Source organism: Macaca thibetana, chromosome 15 (genome assembly GCF_024542745.1).
Source record: "Macaca thibetana thibetana isolate TM-01 chromosome 15, ASM2454274v1, whole genome shotgun sequence".
Classification (NCBI taxonomy): Eukaryota; Metazoa; Chordata; class Mammalia; order Primates; family Cercopithecidae; genus Macaca; species Macaca thibetana.
Genome location: NC_065592.1, coordinates 61,025,061 through 61,047,994, shown reverse-complemented (window position 1 = coordinate 61,047,994; position 22,934 = coordinate 61,025,061). Strand labels below are relative to the sequence as shown.

General features: G+C 41.2%; 1 protein-coding gene across 3 annotated transcripts in view; it reads right to left on the bottom strand.

Annotated features, from left to right (window-relative positions):
• The window catches only part of SLC24A2 (solute carrier family 24 member 2), a 276,863-nt gene that overhangs the window by 44,193 nt on the left and 209,736 nt on the right, over positions 1-22,934 (bottom strand). For all 3 annotated transcript variants that reach the window (XM_050761328.1, XM_050761330.1, XM_050761329.1), the window contains 2 exons: positions 19,945-20,043; positions 16,003-16,121 (listed from right to left, as the gene is read on the bottom strand). In XM_050761328.1, the coding sequence (XP_050617285.1) occupies positions 16,003-16,121; positions 19,945-20,043 (218 nt within the window). The remainder of the gene's footprint in view (positions 1-16,002; positions 16,122-19,944; positions 20,044-22,934) is intronic.

Below are 22,934 nucleotides of genomic sequence, written 5' to 3'. Positions count from 1 at the left end.
CATGCTGTTTTGGTTACTGTAGCCTTGTAGTATAGTTTGAAGTCAGGTAGCGTGATGCCTCCAGCTTCGTTCTTTTGGCTTAGGATTGTCTTGGCAATGCAGGGTCTTTTGTGGTTCCATATGAACTTTAAAGCAGTTTTTTCCAATTCTGTGAAGAAAGTCGTTGGTAGCTTAATGGGGATGGCATTGAATCTATAAATTACCTTTGGCAGTATGGCCATTTTCACAATATTGATTCTTCCTATCCATGAGCATGGTATGTTCTTCCATTTGTTTGTGTCCTCTTTTATTTCACTGAGCAGTGGTTTGTAGTTCTCCTTGAAGAGATAGGTCCTTTACATCCCTTCTAAGTTGGATTCCTAGGTATTTTATTCTCTTTGAAGCTATTGTGAATGGGAGTTCACTCATGATTTGGCTATTTGTCTGTTACTGGTGTATAAGAATGCTTGTGATGTTTGCACATTGATTTTGTATCCTGAGACTTTGCTGAAGTTGCTTATCAGCTTAAGGAGATTTTGGGCTGAGACAATGGGGTTTTCTAAATATACAATCATGTCATCTGCAAACAGGGACAATTTGACTTCCTCTTTTCCTAATTGAATACCCTTTATTTCTATCTCTTGCCTGATTGCCCTAGCCAGAACTTCAGACACTATGTTGAATAGGAGTGGTGAGAGGGGTCATCCCTGTCTTGTGCCAGTTTTCAAAGGGAATGCTTCCAGTTTTTGCCCATTCAGTATGATATTGGCTGTAGGTTTGTCATAAATAGCTCTTATTATTTTGAAATAAGTTCCATCAATACCGAATTTATTGAGAGTTTTTAGTATGAAGGGCTGTTGAATTTTGTCAAAGGCCTTTTCTGCATCTATTATCATGTGTTTTTTGTCTTTGGTTCTGTTTATATGCTGGATTATGTTTATTGATTTGCTTATGTTGAACCAGCCTTGCATCCCAGGGATGAAGCCCACTTGATCATGGTGGATAAGTTTTTGATGTGCTGCTGGATTCGGTTTGCCAGTACTTTATTGAGGATTTTTGCATCAATGTTCATCAGGGATATTGGTCTAAAATTCTTTTTTTGTTGTATCTCTGTCAGGCTTTGGTATCAGGATGATGTTGGCCTCATAAAATGAGTTAGGGAGGATTCCCTCTTTTTCTATTGATTGGAATAGTTTCAGAAGGAATGGTACCAACTCCTCCTTGTACCTCTGGTAGAATTATGCTGTGGATCCGTTTGGTCCTGGACTTTTTTTGGTTGGTAGGCTATCAATTATTGCCTCAATTTCAGAGCCTGCTATTGGTCTATTCAGGGATTCAACTTCTTCCTGGTTTAGTCTTGGGAGAGTGTAAGTGTCCAGGAAATTATCCATTTCTTCTAGGTTTTCTAGTTCATTTGCATAGAGGTGTTTATAGTATTCTCTGATGATAGTTTGTATTTCTGTGGGGTCGGTGGTGATATCCCCTTTATCATTTTTAATTGCATCTATTTGATTCTTCTCTCTTTTCTTCTTTATTAGTCTTGCTAGTGGTCTATCAATTTTGTTGATCTTTTCAAAAAACCAGCTCCTGGATTCATTGATTTATTGGAGGGTTTTTTCTGTCTCTATGTTCTTCAGTTCTGCTCTGATCTTAGTTATTTCTTGCCTTCTGCTAGCTTTTGAATGTGTTTGCTCTTGCTCCTCTAGTTCTTTTAATTGTCATGTTAGGGTGTCAATTTTAGATCTTTCCTGCTTTCTCTTCTGGGCATTTAGGGCTATAAATTTCCCTCTCCACACTGCTTTAAATGTGTCCCAGAGATTCTGGTATGTTGTATCTGTGTTCTCATTGGTTTCAAAGAACATCTTTATTTCTGCCTTCATTTCGTTATGTACCCAGTAGTCATTCAGGAGCAGGTTGTTCAGTTTCCATGTAGTTGAGCAGTTTTGATTGAGTTTCTTAGTCCTGAGTTCTAGTTTAATTGCACTGTGGTCTGAGAGACAGTTATAATTTCTGTTCTTGTACATTTTCTGAGGAGTGCTTTACTTCCAACTATGTGGTCAATTTTGGAATAAGTGTGATGTGGTGCTGAGAAGAATGTATATTCTGTTGATTTGGGGTGGAAAGTTCTGTAGATGTCTATTAGGTCCGCTTGGTGCAGAGTTGAGTTCAATTCCTGGATATCCTTGTTAACTTTCTGTCTCGTTGACCTGTCTGATGTTGACAGTGGGGTGTTAAAATCTCCCATTATTATTGAATGGGAGTCTAAGTCTCTTTGTAAGTCTCTAAGCACTTGTTTTATGAATCTGGGTGCTCCTGTATTGGATGCATATATATTTAGGGTAGTTAGCTCTTCCTGATGAATTTACCATTTACCATTATGTAATGGCCTTCTTTGTCTCTTTTGATCTTTGATGGTTTCAAGTCTGTTTTATCAGAGACTAGGATTACAACCCCTGCTTTTTTTGTTTTCCATTTGCTTGGTAGATCTTCCTCCATCCCTTTATTTTGAGCCTATGTGTGTCTCTGCATGTGAGATGGGTTTCCTGGATACAGCAAACTGATGGGTCTTGACTCTTTATCCAATTTGTCAGTCTGTGTCTTTTAATTGGAGCATTTAGTCCATTTACATTTAAGGTTAATATTGTTATGTGTGAACTTGATCCTGTCATTGTGATATTAGCTGGTTATTTTGCTTGTTAGTTGATGTAGTTTCTTCCTAGCATCGATGGTCTTTACATTTTGGCATGTTTTTGCAATGGCTGGTACCTGTTGTTCCTTTCCATGTTTAGTGCCTCCTTCAGGGTCTCTTGAAGGGCAGGCCTGGTGGTGACAAAATCTCTAAGCATTTGCTTGTCTGTAAAGGATTTTATTTCTCCTTCACTTATGAAACTTAGTCTGGCTGGATATGAAATTCTGGGTTGAAAATTCTTTTCTTTAAGAATGTTGAATATTGGCCCCCACTCTCTTCTGGCTTGGAGAGTTTCTGCCGAGAGATCTGCTGTTAGTCTGATGGGCTTCCCTTTGTGGGTAACCCGACCTTTCTCTCTGGCTGCCCTTTACATTTTTTCCTTCATTTCAACTTTGATGAATCTGACAATTATGCATCCTGGAGTTGCTCTTCTCAAGAAGTATCTTTGTGGCATTGTTTGCATTTTCTGAATTTGAATGTTGGCCTGCCTTACTAGGTTGGGGAAGTTCTCCTGGATGATATCCTGCAGAGTATTTTCCAACTTGGTTCCATTTTCCCTGTTACTTTCAGGCACACCAGACGTAGATTTGGTCTTTTCACATAATTCTATATTTCTTGGAGGCTTTATTCATTTCTTTTTCCTCTTTTTTCTCTAGACTTCTCTTCTTGCTTCATTTCATTCATTTAATCTTCAGTCATTGATACTCTTTCTTCCAGATGATGGAGTCGGTTACTGAAGCTTGTGCATTTGTCACATAGTTCTCGTGTTATGGTTTTCATCTCTATCAGTTCGTTTATGGCCTTCTCTGTATTGATTATTCTAATTAGCCATTCGTCACATCTTTTTTCAAGGTTTTTAGTTTCTTTGCGCTAGTTATATAGTTCCTCCTTTAGCTCTGAGAAGTCTGATTGACTGAAGCCTTCTCTCAACTCATCAAAGTCATTCTTCATCCAGCTTTGATCCATTGCTGGCGATGAGCTGCGTTCCTTTGGAGGGGGAGATGTGCTCTGATTTTTTGAATTTCCAGCTTTTCTGCACTGCTTTTTCCCCATCTTTGTGGTTTTATCTGCCTTTGGTCTTTGATGATGGTGACGTACTGATGGGGTTTTGGTGTGGGTGTCTTTTCTGTTTGTTAGAAGGAAAACTAACAGTCAGGACCCTCAGCTGCAGGTCTGTTGGAATTTGCTTGAGGATCACTCCAGACCCTGTTTGCCTGGGAATCAGCAGTGGAGGCTGCAGAAGATAGAATATTGCTGAACAGAGAGTGATTGCTGTCTCATTCTTGCTCTGGAAACTTCGTCTCAGAGATGTGCCCAGCTGTGTGAGGTGTGAGGTGTCAGTCTGCACCTAGTAGGGGATGTGTCCCAGTTAGGCTACTCAGGGGTCAGGGACCCACTTGAGCAGGCAGTCTGTCTCTTCTCAGATCTCAACCTCCATGCTGGGAGATCCACTGCACTCTTCAAAGCTGTCAGGGGCATTTACCTCTGCTGAGGTTTCTGTCGCTTTTTGTTTAGCTATGCCCTGTCTCCAGAGGAGGAGTCTACAGAGGCAGGCTGGCCTCCTTGAGCTGTGGTGGGCTCCACCCAATTCGAGCTTCCCAGTGGCTTTGTTTACCTACTTAAGCTTCAGTAATGGCGGGTGCCCCTCCCCCAGCCTCGCTGCTGCCTTGCAGTTAGATCTCAGACTGCTGTGCTAGCAATGAGGGAGGCTCTGTGGGCATGGGACCCTTCAAGCCAGGTGTGGGGTATAATCTCCTGGTGTGCCATTTGCTAAGACCCTTGGTAAAGCGCAGTATTAGGGTGGGAGTTACCCGGTTTTCCAGGTGTTGTGTGTCTCAATTTCCTTTGGCTAGGAAAAGGAATTTCCTTCCCGTTGTGCTTCCCAGGTGAGGCGATGCCTTGCCCTGCTTCAGCTCTTGCTGGTCAGGCTGCACCAGCTGACCAGCACTGATTGTCCAGCACTCCCCAGTGAGATGAACCTGGTATGTCAGTTGAAAATGCAGAAATCACCCGTTTTCTGTGTTGCTCGCACTGGGAGCTGGAGGCTGGAGCTGTTCCTATTTGGCCATCTTGGGCATGTCCCCTGATATCAATAATTTCTTATTCTTTCAGGCAATATGAATACATAGAAAGCCTTTGTAAATAAGATGAAAGAGAAAAATTCAGAGCCCTAAGGAGAAAATACGATTTTATTCCAGTAGGCAAGCTTTAAGTAGACTTTCTATCAGAAACAAAGCTGCTAAGCAGGTGTCAAGACTCATAATATTGTGACACCTTAATTCTGTGTTTTGTGCAGAGCTGAAAACAATGGTAGAGTTGGAACTCTTGAAGGTAAAATTACCAAAAATGCACAGTCACACTTTGAAAGAGGGAAATGCTCTGAAATCAACAACTCTTTGCCAAATAAAAGGTGCCTCCCCAGAAACATTCCATAGAACACTCTTCATTTTGTAAGCTTAAATCACAGTACGCATTTCACAAAAGAAATACCTATAAACTCCCACCCAAAACACTGGCTGGCTCAGGAATAGTAAGTTGTTCTCACCTCCATGGTTTCCTAAACATATTGCCTAATTAGTGGAGTCAGCATACTAATGGCCTTCATTATGTCAACGGATTACGAAAATAGAACATTATACTTGAAATTTAAATATGGAAGACTGACCTATAACATTATTCACTACTGGGTTGTGGATCATTTTGGTCTTACAGACTCAAATACCTGACTTTAAAATCTCTAAGTGACACATGGAAAATGAACTTTTGGCACCCTGACACTGTAGTTTAGGACTCGCCAAGCAAGGTGTGCTGTGAGTCACTTCCAAAGCAAACCCGAGTTCTGGGATGGCTTTCCTAAGGGCTCTAAGGCTGAGGATAAAGCATCATTTGCTTTTCCCCTTTGAAAACGGATGAAAACAGGGAGAGTCTGGAAGAAGAAAAACTGTTAGACCACATGACAGAAAACCAGAGAGCTGTATTCAGAAAAGTTCAGTTACTCAACTCTGATGTCAGTCCCTATTGACTGTTATAGACTGAAAGTTTATGAGCCCTCCCTCCAACCCCCAATTCATATGCCCAAACTCCACTCCCTACAGTGTGGCTGTATTCAGAGATGAGGCCTCTAATGAAGTGATTAAGGTTAAATGAGGTAATAAGGGTGGGGCCCTGATTCAATAGGATCATAAGAAATTCCAGAAGGCTTGTGCTCTCTGTCTCTGTCTCTCTCTTTCCCCTCAGGGTGCATGTGCACCAAGGGAAAGCCACGTGAAGACATAATGAGACAGCAGCCATTTGCAAGCCAAAAAGGAAGCCATTACCAGAGACTGAATCTGCCAGAATCTTGATCTTGGACTTCCAACCTCCCCAGATCTGCGGGAAAATAAGCTGTTGTTTAAGCCACCAAGTCTATGGTATTTTATTCTGGTAGCCCCAGTAGACTAATACAATGCCCATATGCATGTTTATCTTTTTCAAAGATCTCATTTTTGAATAGATCTTTTTGGCTTTGAAATAAATCATTGTGTTCACTTTATTTTTAAATTGCCCTTTTTGTCCACTTATTCTTTACTGAGCCTTAGAAAGATCTCTTTATCTTTGTTCTTTTAATTTTTCAATGTCTTTGCATTTGTGTATGTGTGTGTGTGTGTGTGTGTGTGTGTGTGTGTATATATATATGTTTTTTTTTTTTTTTTTTTTTTGAGACAGAGTCTTGCTCTGTCACCCAGGTGGGAGTTCAGTGGCATGATCTTGGCTCACTGCAGCCTCTGCCTCCCAGGTTTGAGCGATTCTCTTTCCTCAGCCTCCTGTATAGCTGGGATGACAAGTGCCAGACACCATACCTGGTTAACTTTTTTTTTTTGTATTTTCAGTAGAGATGGGTTTTCACCATGTTGGCCAGGCTGGTCTTGAACTCCTGACCTCAAGTGATCTGCCCACCTTGGCTTCCCAAAGTGCTGGGATTACAGGTGTGAGCGACCACACCCAGCCTGTATTTGTATTTTTTAACCAACTAATTCTCTGTACTCTGTTCTTATCCTCTACTTTCCTATCACTTATCTCTTATCCATAAGATAAGTGAAAAAGAGGTAAGTTTACGTGTTTCTTTTTGGAAGGCAGTGCCATGTGAGACATTTGTTTTGCCTTCTGTGTGAACATCCTAAACCAACAGAGCTAACAGTTAAGTGGAAAACAGACTTTTTTTTTTTTTTTTTTGAGATGGAGTCTTGCTGTGTTGCCCAGCTAGTGGTGTGATCTCGGCTCTCTGCAACCTCCAACGCCCAGGTTCAAGGGATTCTCCTGCCTCAGCCTCCCAAGTAGCTGGGACTACAGGTGCGTGCCACCACACCTGGCTAATTTTTTGTATTTTTAGTAGAGACGGGGTTTCACCGTGTTAGTGAGGATGGTCTTGACCTTCTGACCTTGTGATCCGCCTGCCTTGGCCTCCCAAAGTGCTAGGATTACAGGCATGAGGCACTACTCCTGGCCGAAAACAGACTTCTTAAAAATAATAAATCTTTGTTTGCCTGGTGGTAGAAAATAATTTACTCCCTTTATAATACCATCATATGGTTTGTTTTATATATAGATGGGAAAAAATCAAGAATTTGGCACCCTAAACACAACATGAGAAGGTTTCATGCACTAATGGCCTCCTGAAAACAACTTAATCTTGGACAAGACTGAACCAAAATCAAGGTTTCAAAATATCTTGCTGTGAGTGATGAAGCTGTCTGGACCGAACTTTTCCAAGAGGCTGAGAAACCATTCTGTAATCATGCAGAATGGCTTCTGAAGAGTCTGGTGGAATGCAACTGTTTTCCCTCACTTTGCATTTTGCTCCAACCATTCTGAGGTGCAACTTATGGATGAGGTGGATTTTTTTCTGTATTGCTAGAGTAAATTGGATTTTGTTGTTTTCATGGGCTTTGTAAATCTGTAAATCTTGCTGATAAAATCCATAAGAGATTTGCTAACATAAAAGCCAACTGGAGAATCATAAAAAATAATTCAAAAACCATTTTCATCATCTTATTATCAACTGGATTAAAATTACTCATAGGAACAGTAATACTAATGGTAGTATTTCTTTCCACAGTGGTAATGGAGTTTTTTCTTTTTTATTAATAGCCCGTAATGTATCTTATGGGAACAATTTAATAGACATTCTTCAAACTCCTTCAGAAAGCACAATGACAAGTGGCATTTTTAATAGCGAGATTCTCAGCGAATATATAATTCTTTGTCAATATTCAAATTAAGGCAGAAACTCTAGAGTCTGATCTGTATCTATTTCATCTTTTAAATGTGTTGAAAGGCCTCTGAGTGCATCTTAAGCAGTTGGTAAATATTTTTCAGGTCATCACATACAGAAACTGGACCCCAGTTTTTCCTGAAAAGTATGTATGTACAGATTAACAGAAAAAAAATCCACTTCAGAAAATGGAACCCATGTGCCAAGGCCTGGTCAGTAAAAAATTCCTAATTTTTGCTTGTTTTATAATTTGTCTTGGGTTTTCTCTGACACTAGTGGATTTCTTTTCTAAGGTAGTCTAGCACTAACACTGTTCGGGTCTTTAAAAAATCCAATCTGGGCTGGGTTATGGTGGCTCACAATTGTAGTTCCAGCACTTTTGGAGGTCTAGATAGAAGGATCACTTGAGGCCGGGAGTTTGGGAGTAGCCTGGGAAACACAGCAAGACTCATTTCTACAAAAGATTAAAAAAATTAACTGGGCATTGTGGTGTGCACCTGTAGTCCTAGGTACTTGTGAAGCTGAGGTGGGAGGATCACTCGAGCCCAGAAGTTGGAGGCTGCAGTAAGCCATGATTGCGCCACTGCACTCCAGCCTGGGTGATGGCACAAGACCCCAACCCTAAAAAAAACTAAACAGTCCGATGAAGAGTCTTTTGATATTCTTACTTCTTTTACTCTTCAGCTTTGGTATCTCCCCCAGCACTGCTCTTATGTTCTAGTGGTGTCAGACACAAATACACACACCCACTTTTCACCAATGCCTTTACTTCTTGGGTGGCAGAACCTCTTATTATACTTGATTGATGTTCCAGGAGATTGAAAAACCAGGGAAATGCAGTTCTTGCCTATTTTCAAACTTTCAAAATGGTGGACCTGGCTGTTACTCCTTAACTATTTAGAAAGGTGACTTTCTCTTTGGAGGTTCCCAAACCCTGTATTAAACCTCACCACTGCTAAGAACTTAAATGTTTGCTCACTAAGAATAACATTTTAGGGAGAAAGACATCATATGAATTCCAGATACCAAATACTTGGATAATCTTAGAAATCCCTATCTGAGCTAACGTTTTTGACCAACATTTATTACAGAATCTTCCAAAGAGGGTCTAAAATCATAGCGGCAACTTTAAACAACAATGACAACAATCTGTAATAAACCTTCTGATTTTCATAATGATCTTCCCTTCTTCCTCCCTTCCAACAATCTGCAACAAAACTATTGGTTTCTATAATGACCCTCCCTCCCTTCCTTCCAACAATCTGTAACAAAACTGTTGGTTTTTATAATGACCCTTCCTTCCTTTCGATGGGGTCTCCTCTGTCGCCTAGGCTGGAGTGTACCGGGGTGATCACAGCACACTGTAGCCTCTGCCTCCTGGGCTCAAGTGATCCTCTGACCTCAGACTCCAAAGTAGCTAGAACCACAGGTGCATGCCACCGTGTCCTGCTAATTTTTTGTATTTTTGGTAGAGATAGGGTTTTGTGATGTTGCCCAGGCTAGTCTTGAACACCTGAGCTCAAGTGATCGACCTGCCTTGGCCTCCCAAAACTGGGATTGATTACAGGTGTGAGCCACCATGCCTGGCCATGACATGTTTTTTAAAATCAACCTCAGAGATCTAAATTTAAGAGTAGGAAGATATTTTTGAGCATTTCTTTTTTTAAAAAGAGAAATTAAAAACCACAGTCACTTGCATCCTGTTTCCCCTACTCATTCTTCACTTTGTGACATAAAACTCAAACATTTTTATCAGCATTATGAGGCTTTATAAAAGCAGATCTTAAAAACTCCACTGAGTTTAGGTAAAGATAACAGTATGGAGAAATAAGTCAGAGCTGAATTCCCGAGAAAGGAAGAGCTTAATATGGCAAGGTAATATTTGAATTGTAAAGTGAGAATAAAAGCACTTGCATTTTACACGTTCTCTATCTCTAACCATGTGTTATCTATCTACCTATCTCTGTATCTGTCAATCAGTCAATCACATTCCTAGGAATGTGATTTTCTTATATAAATCTGTTTGCCCACAGGTGCATCTGGGAAGCTCTTAGCCAAAGCAGGGACAATTCTGATTTCCCTAAGGACAGAGGGAAATCTTAGAAGTGAAATGAAATAAAAACTGAAACACATAAAAAAAGCTGTCTCATGCTAAGTGAAAATATAGGACACAGTTATTAAAAGTTGAAGTTTTAGATTTTAGAACTATGGAATTTGCAAGTCTCTCCCCCTTCTACCCTCGTTTGTGAGCATATTTAAAGGGTTTTGATGTGTCACAGCAGCAGGGATTATGATGCAGCAGGCAGGCAGTTTTGCAGTGTATGTGGGCCAAGTGCAAATCACCCATCTAGATTGGCAAAATTGAAATGTTAGAAAATGCTGGGTTCTGGGTGGGAGAGCATATTGCTTTGAATTGTCTTTCAAACATGGCTAAATTCTCAACGTCAAAAATTTGAGAAGGTTGATAAATTCTCAGTGGCATCCCAGATCAGATTTCTCAGTGTTGGAATCAACAACATTGGATCAGCAGTTACTGGGAAAAGATAATTATCACTCAGCCATTTAAAAAGTCATACTATTTCTTGGTTCCACAGAATATACAAATGAAGCAAAAACTTCATTCCTCTGTGAGACAGTATTTTTAAAATGCTCTCCATTGCCACGATAAAGACTGTATGGCAGCACCCTCTCGGAGATGAGGTCACAATGTGAAATTAGTTCACTTGTAAATAGGGTTTTTAAAACGCAGGTTAATTACACAGGGCGGGCTAAACTCTCAGGAGAATAACAGCAATGAGTATGGTGCATGGCGCTCATAATTTCCATTAATAAAGTCAGGACGCACACCCCACTTTTCATGGAGCTTGCTAAAAATACAACTCAAAAGGAAATAAAACTAACAAAATGAAAAGGCATTGAATCATGTCCATGAAACTGTGCTTCAGGTGGCCTGATCATCCTGCATTCACATTTTCCTTCTGACTCTGGAGGCCCAGCCCTAATTCATCCCATCACCCAGACTTTCCAGCCTGGAAACCTCAGCAGCATCTGCAGCTTCCTTTTCTTCACTTTCCATGACCAAGTCAATACCAAATCTTCCCAATTCTGGCTCAGAAATGGTTCTCAAATCCAGCCATTGCCATTCATACTGCAGCTCATACATGGTCTACCAATAGATGCCTTGCCACTAGCGCTACTCAATAGCCATTAAAAAAATCTTAGTACTGCTAATAGTAGCACACACCTATGCAGTACTTACAATGTGCCAAGAACTGTTCTAAGAGCATTTATCCTCACAACGGTGCTATGAGACAGACGCCATTATTATCCCTGTTTCACAGAAAGGGAAAATGGATAACAGGTTAAGTCACTTGTTCAGGGTTACACAGCTGGTAAGCAGCAGAGCTAGGATTTGAATTCAGGTGGTCCATCCTCAGTCTGTGTTATAGTGACCAAAGTACACTGCTCCTGTATTCCTTTAACCCATTATTATTTTTAGTAGTGTTGCATTTTTTTGGAAAAGGTAATACAATTGCCTGGTTCAACATTCAAAAGTTATAAAATGGTGCATTTTAAAAAGCTTCCTTTCCATCCCAGTTTCCTACTGCCCAGGGCCCTGTTCTGGAAGCAAGTAGCATGACTAGTTACTTGACAGCATTCCAAGCAAATGCTTATATGCTATTTCCCTTCCCCCTTTTTTTCAGTGTACAAATATAATATACTGGATACAATTTGGCATATTGCCTTTTTCACTAAACAACATGTATGGGAGGTCATTCCATAGCAGTACATGAAGAGCTTCTCATTCCTTTTTTTTTCTGTTTTTTAAGACAGATGGTTGAAACTAAGGATGGGCAAACTTTTTCTGTAAAGGGCCAGATAGTAAATATTTTAGGCTTTGAGGTCCATATGGTCTCTGTCACAGATGCTGCTATTGCTTCCTTTTTTAAAAAAAAAGCTTTAGAAATGTAAAACCCATTCTTGTCTCATGGGTCATACAGAAACAGGCTGCAGGTCAGATTTGGCCCGTGGACCACAGTGTGCCAATCCCAGAACTAACAGGTTCTTACCTCGCCTCCCTTTGTCTAGTATTTTTCTATTCTGATCCCTCTTGACCATTCTAAGATAATTGTCTTTCTATAAAACAAATCTGATGCTGCCACTGCTCCCTCTAAATCTTCTGTACTTCCCCACTCCCGAGAGGGTGAAGTCCAGACTGGTTGGCAGTGCACACAATGTCCTTCATGATCCACATACTTCTCTTCTCCTCCACATCTATCACACCAATACATGTCATCATCAGCTCTTTCCCTCAACGCCTGCAACAACCTCTTTGCTCCACTATTGCTATAAACCCTCCTTCCCCCAAATCCAACCTCTAAGACACCATGGCGCCAGGGATCTTTTACAAGTGCAAATCACATCTGCTAACTTCCAATGGCTTCTTGCTGCCCTAGACAGAAGTCAACTTCCCTATCATGATCTACAAGGCCTATCAGCTCTGCTAGGCCCTCCTCTCTGACTTTGTCGCTACCATGCTTCCTCCTTCCACTCTCTCTCCAGCCATACTGATTTTTCTGTTTCTGAAACAAGCTAAGTTTGTTTCTGCCTTTGTGGGTGCTGTTCCCTTGGCTGGCTCCTTCTTGAACTTCAGTCTCAGTTCTCAAATGCCATTTCCTTGGAGGCCTTCCCTCATCTCCCAACCCACAGGAGGCTCTCCACTTTCCTTTCATCCTATCACGCTGCTTTGTTTTGTTCATGGCCTTTGTGGACATGTATAATCACATTGGGTTGTGTTTATATTCTCTGCTTTGCTAGAACATGTGGGCATCTCCAGTGCCCAGTACATTGTCTGACACATATTAGATAAATAATCAAAATTTTCTGATTAGATAAACAATGGAAGAAATTCAAGCCAACTTACCTTTTCTAGTAGATATCTCCTTACTCCTCACCTTGTATTTTAGGCTCCAGTTCTATCATCTTTCTCTCTAATCACTAAACACGACTTTCCCTTTTAAGGCTTTACACCTTTGCACGTGTTGTCACTTTGGTTATTTCTTTCTTCTTTGAGGGACAAACTCCTACTCACCCATCAACACCCAGCTTGAATGTTGCCTCTTCTATGGAGTTTTTATATCTCCCCTAGTTAGGACCAACTTCTTCCTCTGGCAGGCTCTCAGAGCACTTTGTATAGACCTCTAAGATCACACCAGGTCATATATACCACAAACATTCACTGATTATTATGCCCTGAATGCTCCCCAAATATTATATACATAAAACCTTTTCACTTTACGTACAATGAGCTCCTTCAGGGAAAGGATACATTGAATGGTATTTTAATGATAAATATGAATACATAATATGAATATCTAGCATCTAACTCTGTAATAAGGGCTTTATGTACTTTATTTCATTTAACCCTTATGATAGCTGCAATGAGGCAAGTACTGTTACTGTCTGTACTTCACAGATGAGGCGACTAAATTAAAGCTCAGGGAAGCTAGATAACTTGACCCTGGTGGATCTAGAATTCACTACTAGGCTGTCCTACAGGGCCATGGTGACCTGCAGGCCCAGGTCCTGATTGCGCTTGAGGTCCAGGTCACTTGACTGCAATTGAAGACCTGATTGCTCTTGAACTCTGAGCCTAGCAGGGTGGTGCACAAATCTGTCCCGTTCTCCTTTGTGGAGACCTAGGGGCACAGCTCTGCTCAGAGAGGGGTCATCTAGGACTCTTTTGCTCCCCTGCAGCAAGGTCCTCCCTTGCAGGGGCACAGATGTCCCTCTGTCAGCCAGATGGAGAGGCATGGGGATGAGGCTGCCCTCTGCACACCTGTGATTGTGCCATCCCCAAGGGCAGCCAGATGTCCTTGGGGCCTGCCTCCTGCTGTCACACGCTGCTTATCCATGTGGACATAAACTGCTCTGCCAGCTCACTCTTGAGCTAATGCAAAGGAACCACAGGGCTCTGGGCAGGAAGGTAAGGAGCGTTGAAGGCAGAGGAGACAAGGGCAGAAGGAGCAGCAGGCTCTTTATTCTTTCTGTTAAATTAAGGAACTTTCCTTAGGAAAGAAATACATAATTTCTATCAGAATAAGGGTAACAGGCAACAATTAGCATTTTTTTTTTCTTAAGTAGTGGCTGCTGGGTTATATTGACTGTAGTCTGGTTTCTATTCGCAGGCACTGTATCACTTTTCAGCTCATTGGGGGAAATTCTGTCTAGAGAGTGCTTTCAGATTTTAGGGTAGTGCTACTCCAAGTATGGTCCTTGGACCAGCAGCATCAGCATCACTGGGGAGCTCATTAGAACTGCAGACTCTAGGCCTCATGGCAGACCTGACAAATTCAGAACCTGAATTTTAATATGACCTCCCCAGAGAATTTGTAAGTACATTAAAATTTGAGAAACACTGAGCTAGGTAAAATGCAAGTTTTAAAATGCTTAATTAACATGCAAGTTTGGGGCTCCAGGTCTTAGAAATTCTGATTCACCTGATCAGGATTAGATCCAGAAATCTAACAAGCACCAAAGGTGGTTCTGCCTATGTTTTGAGCAACTGTGTTCTAGAGGGAGTGGTGGAAATGGTACAGTTGGACAGTCCTGAGATGAAATCTCAGCTCTACCATCTACAAACTAGGTAATCCCAATTAACTATTTCATTGCACTGAGCTTCAGTTTCCTCAACTATAAAATGGAACTACTAGCCGGGTGCAGTGGCTCACACCTATAATCCCAGCACTTTGGGAGGCCAAGGCAAGTGGATCACCTGAGGTTAGAAGTTCAAGACCAGCCTGGTCAACATGGTGAAGCTCCAACTCTACTAAAAATGCATCACAAAAAACAAACAAACAAACAAAAACCAGTTAGCCAGGTGTGGTGGTGCGAGCTACCCCGGAGGCTGAGGGAGGAAAATTCCTTGAACCCAGGAGACAGAGGTTGCAGTGAGCTGAGATTGCGCCACTGCACTCCATGCTGGGTAACAGAGAGTCCGTCTCAAAAAAAAAAAAAAAAAAAAAAAAAAAAAAATGGAGCTACTCATGCCTACACCTTCAGCTGTGAGGTTAAAGGTGATAACATATGTTGATATGGTTTGGCTCTGTGTCCCCACCCAAATCTCATCTCAAATTGTAATCCCCATGTGTTGGGGGGAGAAGCCTGGTGGGAGGTGACTGAATCAGGCGGCAGATTTCCCCCTTGCTATTCTCATGATAGTGAATGGGTTCTCATGAGATCTGGTTGTTTGAAAGCGTATGGCACATCTCCATTCACTCTCTCCTGCTCTGCCGTGGTAAGACATGCTTGCTTCCCCTTCGCCTTCTGCCATGATTGTAAGTTTCCTGAGGCCTCTCAGTCATGCTTCCTGTTAAGCCTGTGGAACTATAAGTCAATTAAACCTCTTTTCTTCATAAGTTCTCTATAGCAGTGTGAAAATAGACTAATACATATGTAAAATGCCTAGTACCAAAGCTGTGGCAAATAGTAGGTATTTGATAAATGTTAGGTTTTACAACTACTAGACTGAACAGTTCAAGTGGTTGTGCCATTGAATAATGGGTTGGGCCAGAGAGTGTTAATTTCAACCACAGGGACAGAGAAAGCCAAAGGGAGCTCACTGAGGTCTGATGGCTGTGGTTTCTCTATTACTTAACACTGACCTTAAAGACACAGAGAAAGGATTAGACTGCAGCAGGTATCAAGCTTTATCATACATTAAAAATCACCTTGGATGCTAATTAAAAATGCTAATTCCTATGTGCTGCTTCCCAGTGATCCTGTTTCATCACACCTAGCATATGGCCCAGGGATCTGCATTTCATCCTCAGGAGATGCTGACGCATGAGTCTTCCAACCTCACCTGGAGAAACAGTGGCTTAAAGAATATTCATATTCATTCAATAAATGTAGAGGTTGCTGCTTATGGGACCCTGGGGTGGCACTGGGAAATACACACAAGGATAAATAAGGCCCTACCTGATTCCTGCACAGCTGAGGGCTGGGGCTTCCAAGGAGAATACAGTATCTGTGCTGCCACACTAGGACAACAGCCCAGAAGAGCAATGGAGAAAAGCCATACCTGGGCTTCTGCACCTTCAATGTTGTGGGAGAGATTTCCATTTTGTACAGGTTCTGAAGCATCACTGGATGGTGTCATTTCAACATCTGTGCTGTTGCTGGTTGGAAGCTCAATTTTTTCTGTGATATAATTTAAACACACACATACACACACACGGAGAGAGAGAGAGAGAGAGAAAGCAAGCAAATGGAATCAATGGGGGTAAAGAGTAATATTGAAAAGAGCTTCTTAAAATGTTGGGCTAAAGCAGAGGATAGTGGTGTCCCAGGGGCGATAAGTCCTAGGGCTGATATTGAGACAAGTGGGAAAGGATTTTTACCGTTCTTCCCCATGTCTTTCAGCATACGGCCTGCCCCCTTAATAGCACCCTGGCTTCCCGCTGTGGCATGACATTTTACCTTGAGGGCCGTATCAGCTCCCATGGTATGCCTTTCTTGAGCCTAGGCAAATTTACCAACTAGCTATTCAGGAAACATGAACATAGACATTTTAAAATGAAAGCCACACCCAATCTACATACTATTGTTTACACCTGGGACTGTACCCTTCAGATATTTTCTTACAGTAATATCTTTTCTTTCATACTGTACTCTGGAAAGGATATTAGCTAGGGCTTCAGGGTCCTAGACTTTACTCTGCTTTGATCAGGCTGCCACCTTAGGCTAGTCCCCTTCTTCCTCTGGGACTTGGGAACCTTATCTGTGAAATAAGGGGGTTCGACAGGTTGACCGCCAAGGGACATTATGTTCAGCTGTAATTCAGGCTCTGTGAGTGGAAACTCTTCCAGTGCCTAGGTGGCCATGGGCAGGGCAGCCTGGTGAATGCTACTTAGCACACTCCACACCTGAGCATCCTATTGCAGGCAAGGCAAGGGGGAGATGGACAAGTAATAGAGGCCAAAGGCTGTGCCATTCCTGAATCAGAGAAAACATTTAGCTAGAGTAAAGCCAGAAGGTCAGCAAGTGCAGATTTGACACTTGAGAAGTGACTCTAGGGTAGTGGTTAAGCACTGGGAGTCTGTAACACTGGGAATCAGATCTGGCTTCAAATTCTGGATCTACAACTTGTGCTGTTTCACCCTTTGCAAGTGACTCAACCTCTCTGAAGTTCAGTTTCTTCATCTGTAAAATTGGGGTGATGGTAACAATACTACTACTGCTATTATTGTTGCTACTACTACCACTAACAAAAACAATATGATCAAAGAGTATTTCTGTAAAGACTAAATAAGAAAATGCATACAAAACACTTAGCATAGTGCCTTGTACAGAGCAACCAAGAAGCATAAACTATTTGGATCCTTATTATAGTGCCTGCCTTTCACTAGAATAATTTTTTTGTCATGACAAAGAGGAGTACCTCCAGGTGATCAATGTTCCAGTACCACTGAGGTCTGCTGGGACTTCATTGGGAGGGAAATTAAAAGGTTCCTATTGAGAGCACACACTCTGGCTGTTTTGGGTCAAATCATGGATTTTGGGATGGAATGAGGCTGTAGTATGCTGTCAGGATTGCTGGGGGTATCAGAATGCTCATCAGTATCAGATCCGAGCAGTATCACCTGCTCATGAAACATGAGAATATGCTTTTTTTTTTTTCTTCTAGCCGCTTCAGAGGGACTAGACATTTCCATCACTGGTGCTTAAGAAAATAATTTGAGAGTTACATAAAAATTGTTGAGTTTGAAGCAGCCAAATTTTGAAAATCATAGGGAAATATTTATGTTTCTTTATGTATTTAGTTGTGGAATATAGACACACGAATAGATTTAAATATGGAAAACCATAGAAACTCAAATTTACTTTATCTTTCCAAGTTTTTAGTAGTGACAGCGATATGTATGTGATGTTGTGCTATGTGTGGCTATGCCAGTTTATCTTAGTATGCTTGATTCAGTTATTTAAATAAAAAAATATTAAGAACCAGTCGGGCGTGGTGGCTCACGCCTGTAATCCCAGCACTTTGGGAGGCCAAGGTGGGTGGATCACGAGGTCAGGAGATCGAGACCATCCTGGCTAACACGGTGAAACCCTGTCTCTACTAAAAATACAAAAAATTAGCCGGACGTGGTGGCGGGTGGCTGTAATCCCAGCTACTGGGGAGGCTGAGGCAGGGGAATGGCGTGAACCTGGGAGACGGAGCTTGCAGTGAGCCGAGATGGCGCCACTGCACTCCAGTCTGGGAGACACAGCGAGACTCTGTCTCAAAAAAAAAAAAAAAAAAAAATTAAGAACCTTGGGTGAATAAAACTGTTTGGAGAAGTCTATTGGCTGATGTGATACAACCTTAGGATCAGCCTGCAATGGTCAAATTGACCCTAGCAACACAGAATACTGGGTAAAAGGGGAGTTAAGATGTCCAAGAACAGAGATGAACAGATGAGCAGAGACTGCCTGCCAGGCATAATACCTAACCTGTGTGTGCACATCTTAGCTTATAAAGTGCTTTTACACAGCAGGCTGAAGGTTCATAATAAAAGAAAATATGAAAATAAATATTGGACTTACTTTGAAAAGCATTAGACACACACTATTTTCTAGTTACAAAGTCATTCGGAGACCCAAGAACATTTTCTAGTTACAAAGTCATTCAGAGACTCAATAACGTGAGAAGAATCCTTGGAATTAAGTGTCCTACCTCCTTAAAAAAGATTAAATCCAAGTCTAAGGTTGGCCAGTCATTAAGAGGAGGACTGGGACTGAGCCCAGGAATCCAAGCTACCTCTTTCCATAAAAGACAAGTCAACAAGCGAAGCAGAAAAAATAGCTTGTGTAGTTGAATCTAAACATCACAAACAAAGCTCAACCTATGCAGTAGACTTTCATGGTGTGGTTTTACATTTTTATAGTACAAAAGCAAAATACGCTTATTCTGAAAAACTTTATAGAAGCATAAATAAGCAGAAAAAATATATATAACTCATAATCCCAGCTTTAGGAAGTAACTATTGTTAACATTTTAGTTGACTTCTTTCCAGTTTTTCTTTTCATATCTAATTGCATCTTAACTGTTTCTCAGCCAAAAATTTTCCCTGAGGTAGAAGTTAGGATAACAGGAAAGGCAGAAACTCTTCTATGGAGTGTCAGTATTTTGAGAGCAATGCTGTTGAATTTTGTCTGCAGATAATTTTAGTTACTTGGGTAATAGCTTCGTTTATAGCATAGATCCAGATCAGGTTAAATTTAGTTTGAATTTAGAATAAGAGAGCTATATTATAGTTACAGACAGGAGAGAAGGAACATCATGTTCCAAGTTAAAATAAGATGTCTGAATGTCACAATCTGGTCACACAGGAGCTCTGCAAAAGTCAGTGAAAAGAGACCTGGGGGCTGTTATTGCTGAATTCTTAAAAAACGAGCATCATCTAAGGTTGTATCACATCAGCCAATAGACTTCTCCAAACAGAGTTTTATTCACCCAAGGTTCTTAATATTTTTTTTATTTAGCATCATCTCAAAAGGACTCTGTCACTCAGTTCAGGAGTGACCAAGTGTGTGCCATAAGCAACGTCACGGGTGTAAAAATCTGGTTACCAGTCAAGATTTACAGAACGGGGACTCTTACCGTTGATTAAACATTAAATGACATTGTGTATGTGTGTGTGTATGCGTGTGTGTATCCTGTTTATGTGGAATCCCTGAAATACAGGGATTTTCTATTCTTGAATGGGGATGACTAGTTAAGAGTTGGTTTTACTTCACGTTCCCCAGAGAATACGTTTACTCTTCTTGGACTTCTTCTAGAGTTACTGGTGACATACTGTGTCCATGTATACCCTGTACACACTAGGGGAAGAGGGACTCATTTCCTGTTGCGCAGGGAAGGTCTGTGCTGCAGCAGTGTGTGTCTGCACTGAGTCAGGGGTGCCCACACTGGTCCTGCCTCTCTGTTCCCCTCACTTCCCCTAGGAAAGGTATAAGGTGGATATTTCCCTGCACTCACCCACGTGGTTGGCAGCCCCATTCTGCCGCTCGTTCTCATCCACATGACATTTCTTCTTGGCGATCTTGTGGAGAATTGAAGCCTTTTCTCTGAACCTCCCTGAAGCAAAAGAAAGTGGCAGGAAGGAGACACAATGAGAAAGAAGATAAAAAGAGAGTCTCAGGGCCAAGCAGGCATATGGCCTCCTCAGTCACACTGCACTAATAGCATGACCACTCCATTCTGTCCAATCCCAATGCACCAGGACCTTCCCGAAGGGTACTTTCTTGCCTTTGTAGATTTTTCAGCCCAATTCTCTATTTGAGAATCTCTTCTCTCCCTTTCCAGTTGCTCACGAAATTAACAAAAGCACCAAGCAACACTAAAGCTCCCCTATTGCTGAGATCCAAAACAGGTCTAGAGAAACAGAGCTGCTCTGGAGGCATGGCCATTTCTCTGAAATTAAATGCTCATTCCAGACCAGATTTTAACAATGGGCTGGGAAGGAAAGCCAAGCCCAGGGTTGTTTGATTTGACTTCAGTTTTCAAACATGTTGAGTATCCCTAACTGAAAAAGCCAAAATCTGAAATCTGAAACACTTCTGGTCCCAAGCATTTCACATAAGGGATACTCAACCTGTCTTATAACTAACATTGCTGTTTCTAAATGAGTCAGGAACATGCATCACAGCTTTCCAGATTAGCTGAGTCAGCTGTAATTAAGGCATCAAGAAGGCAACTGATTCCATTTGTGGATTTAGGGCAAGGAAGGATCAACTGAGTGCAGCAAGTAATGGTGATGAGATGCTTTGGGAATGGTGCTGGACATGCATATTTATAGCAGCACAATTCACAGTTGCAAAGTGGTGGAACTAAACCAAATGACCATCAATCAATGAATGAATAAAGTATATATACATATATATTCTCTCTATATATTCCATCACATATTTATGATGGAGTACTATGCAGCCATAAAAAGGAATGAATTAACAGCATTTGCAGTGACCTGGATGAGATTGAAGACCATTATTTTAAGTGATGTAACTCAGGAATGGAAAATCAAACATCATATGTTCTCACTGATACGTGGGAGCTAAGCTATGAGGATGCAAAGGCATAAGAATAATACAGTAGACTTTGGGGACTTGGGGGGAAGAGTGGGAGGGGGACGAGGGATAAAAGACTACAAATATGGTGCAGTGTGCATATGGGTGATGGGTACACCAAAATCTCACAAATCACCACTGAAGAACTTACTCATGTAACCAAATACCACCTGTACCCTAATAACTTATGGAAAAATAAAAAAAGGTACTAGAAAAAATGCCATTCTCAAAGTAATCATTTTAAACAGCTGTACCACAAGTGCAATGTTTCATTTCTTATTATTGACATAATAGGTAAATGCATGCAATAAGAAAAAAAAAAAAAAAGCAAGCAAGCAAAAGTGCAGAGATGAGGGAAACAGCACATTCCTTTTTTTAATCCTTTATTTTCTTCCTTGGGAACATTCAAGGTATAAAAACATTCTCATTTTAAACTGATGATTGCCTAGATTCAGATATAATGAGTGTCTCAAAACACCACAATCCTTCCAGTTTTCCCACTGTGTATTTTTTTGTTGGCTGTGTTCCCTAGCAGCATATTAACAGGGGATCTCATTCTACTTTTTTATTTAGAACCAAACCAAACAAAAATGTTTCTCCTGGAGAGCTTCTTTTCCTAGAAGAAAGCATGGCAGATTGGCACCCACTGCCCGCCTACGTGGTTTGGAATCATGGCATGTGGTCATAGTGATGACTTGTGTGACTGGCTGGGAGTGACAGCACCTGTAACCTAGAGTCAGATCAATGGACTCCAATGGTGAAAATGACACAAGCTGTGACCCTTTCTGTTCACGGCTCCATTAGTCACAAGCCTGGTCTCTTTGCCACAACAAAGGCAATCTCTAGGACATAAGTACCTTAATTTAGGCAATGAATGTGCACCGTTGAGTACACTCTCAAAAGAAGTAGGAAAGAAAATATTTCATGGAGAAAAGGCATTTGGTGTGTGGCTTGGGTTTCCTAAGGAGTGAGAAAGAAGGATGAGGTGATGGGCACAACTCCATCCCTGAGGAATGTTGAAGGTCAGCATTAGATTCACCACCATGGAAGGTAGCTTGAATTTGATTGTTTCTGTTTAATTTCCAGAGGAAACTCTGGGAAGAAAAAGGGGAAAGAAAGAAATTCTGGAGACTAGGAAAACAAGGTGGTAAAGAAGAACAAGAAAAGAAAGAAAAAAGAGAGAAAAAGGAATGTCAGGATGGAGGAGGCAGGCAGGGGCTATGATTGCCTGGAAGTTGTCCAGGCTGTGTGGATGCAAGATACTTTCCTGGCTGCCAAACCTAGTCTTATCTGAGGACTAGATAAACAGATAAGAGTGAGCTTCAGTACTCTGCAGTCCTCAGCCTAAAGAGGAGTTACTTTTTGCAGAAGACAACTCCAAAAAGTCCTAAATCATCTGGTTTTCCATCCAGAAGAGGAAAAAAGGAGGTTCTGAAACTTTATTGGAGATGATGCTTCTAATAATAAAACCATCCCATTGTGGTCTCAGGGTCATTTTTTGAACTAAGAACATCCTGCCACTCTAAGAAATATAGATGATCAATATTCACTGTTTAAAAATTATCTGTAAGATAATAATAAAGCAGGAGAGCATTCAGAAGTGGCAACAAATAGGTCTGGGGAAATAAAACCTAAAATAACCCAACTCAAATAATGTCCTAAAGTCATGAATCATGACAGAAAATATTGGATAGAAACCAGCTAAAGACATATCACTTGTGATTAAAAGAATCTTTTTAGCGTTTAGGTGTGTGCCAGAGAGAAATGATAATAAAAGGGACCCGAAAGCATGGAAACGGAGCCATGCCCTCTGCCAGGAAGCATCTTTCACAACAGTATTGGCCTCTGGCACTCATGGGCTGGTTTTCCCCAAATCTCCAACGAAAATCTAGGAGAACATGG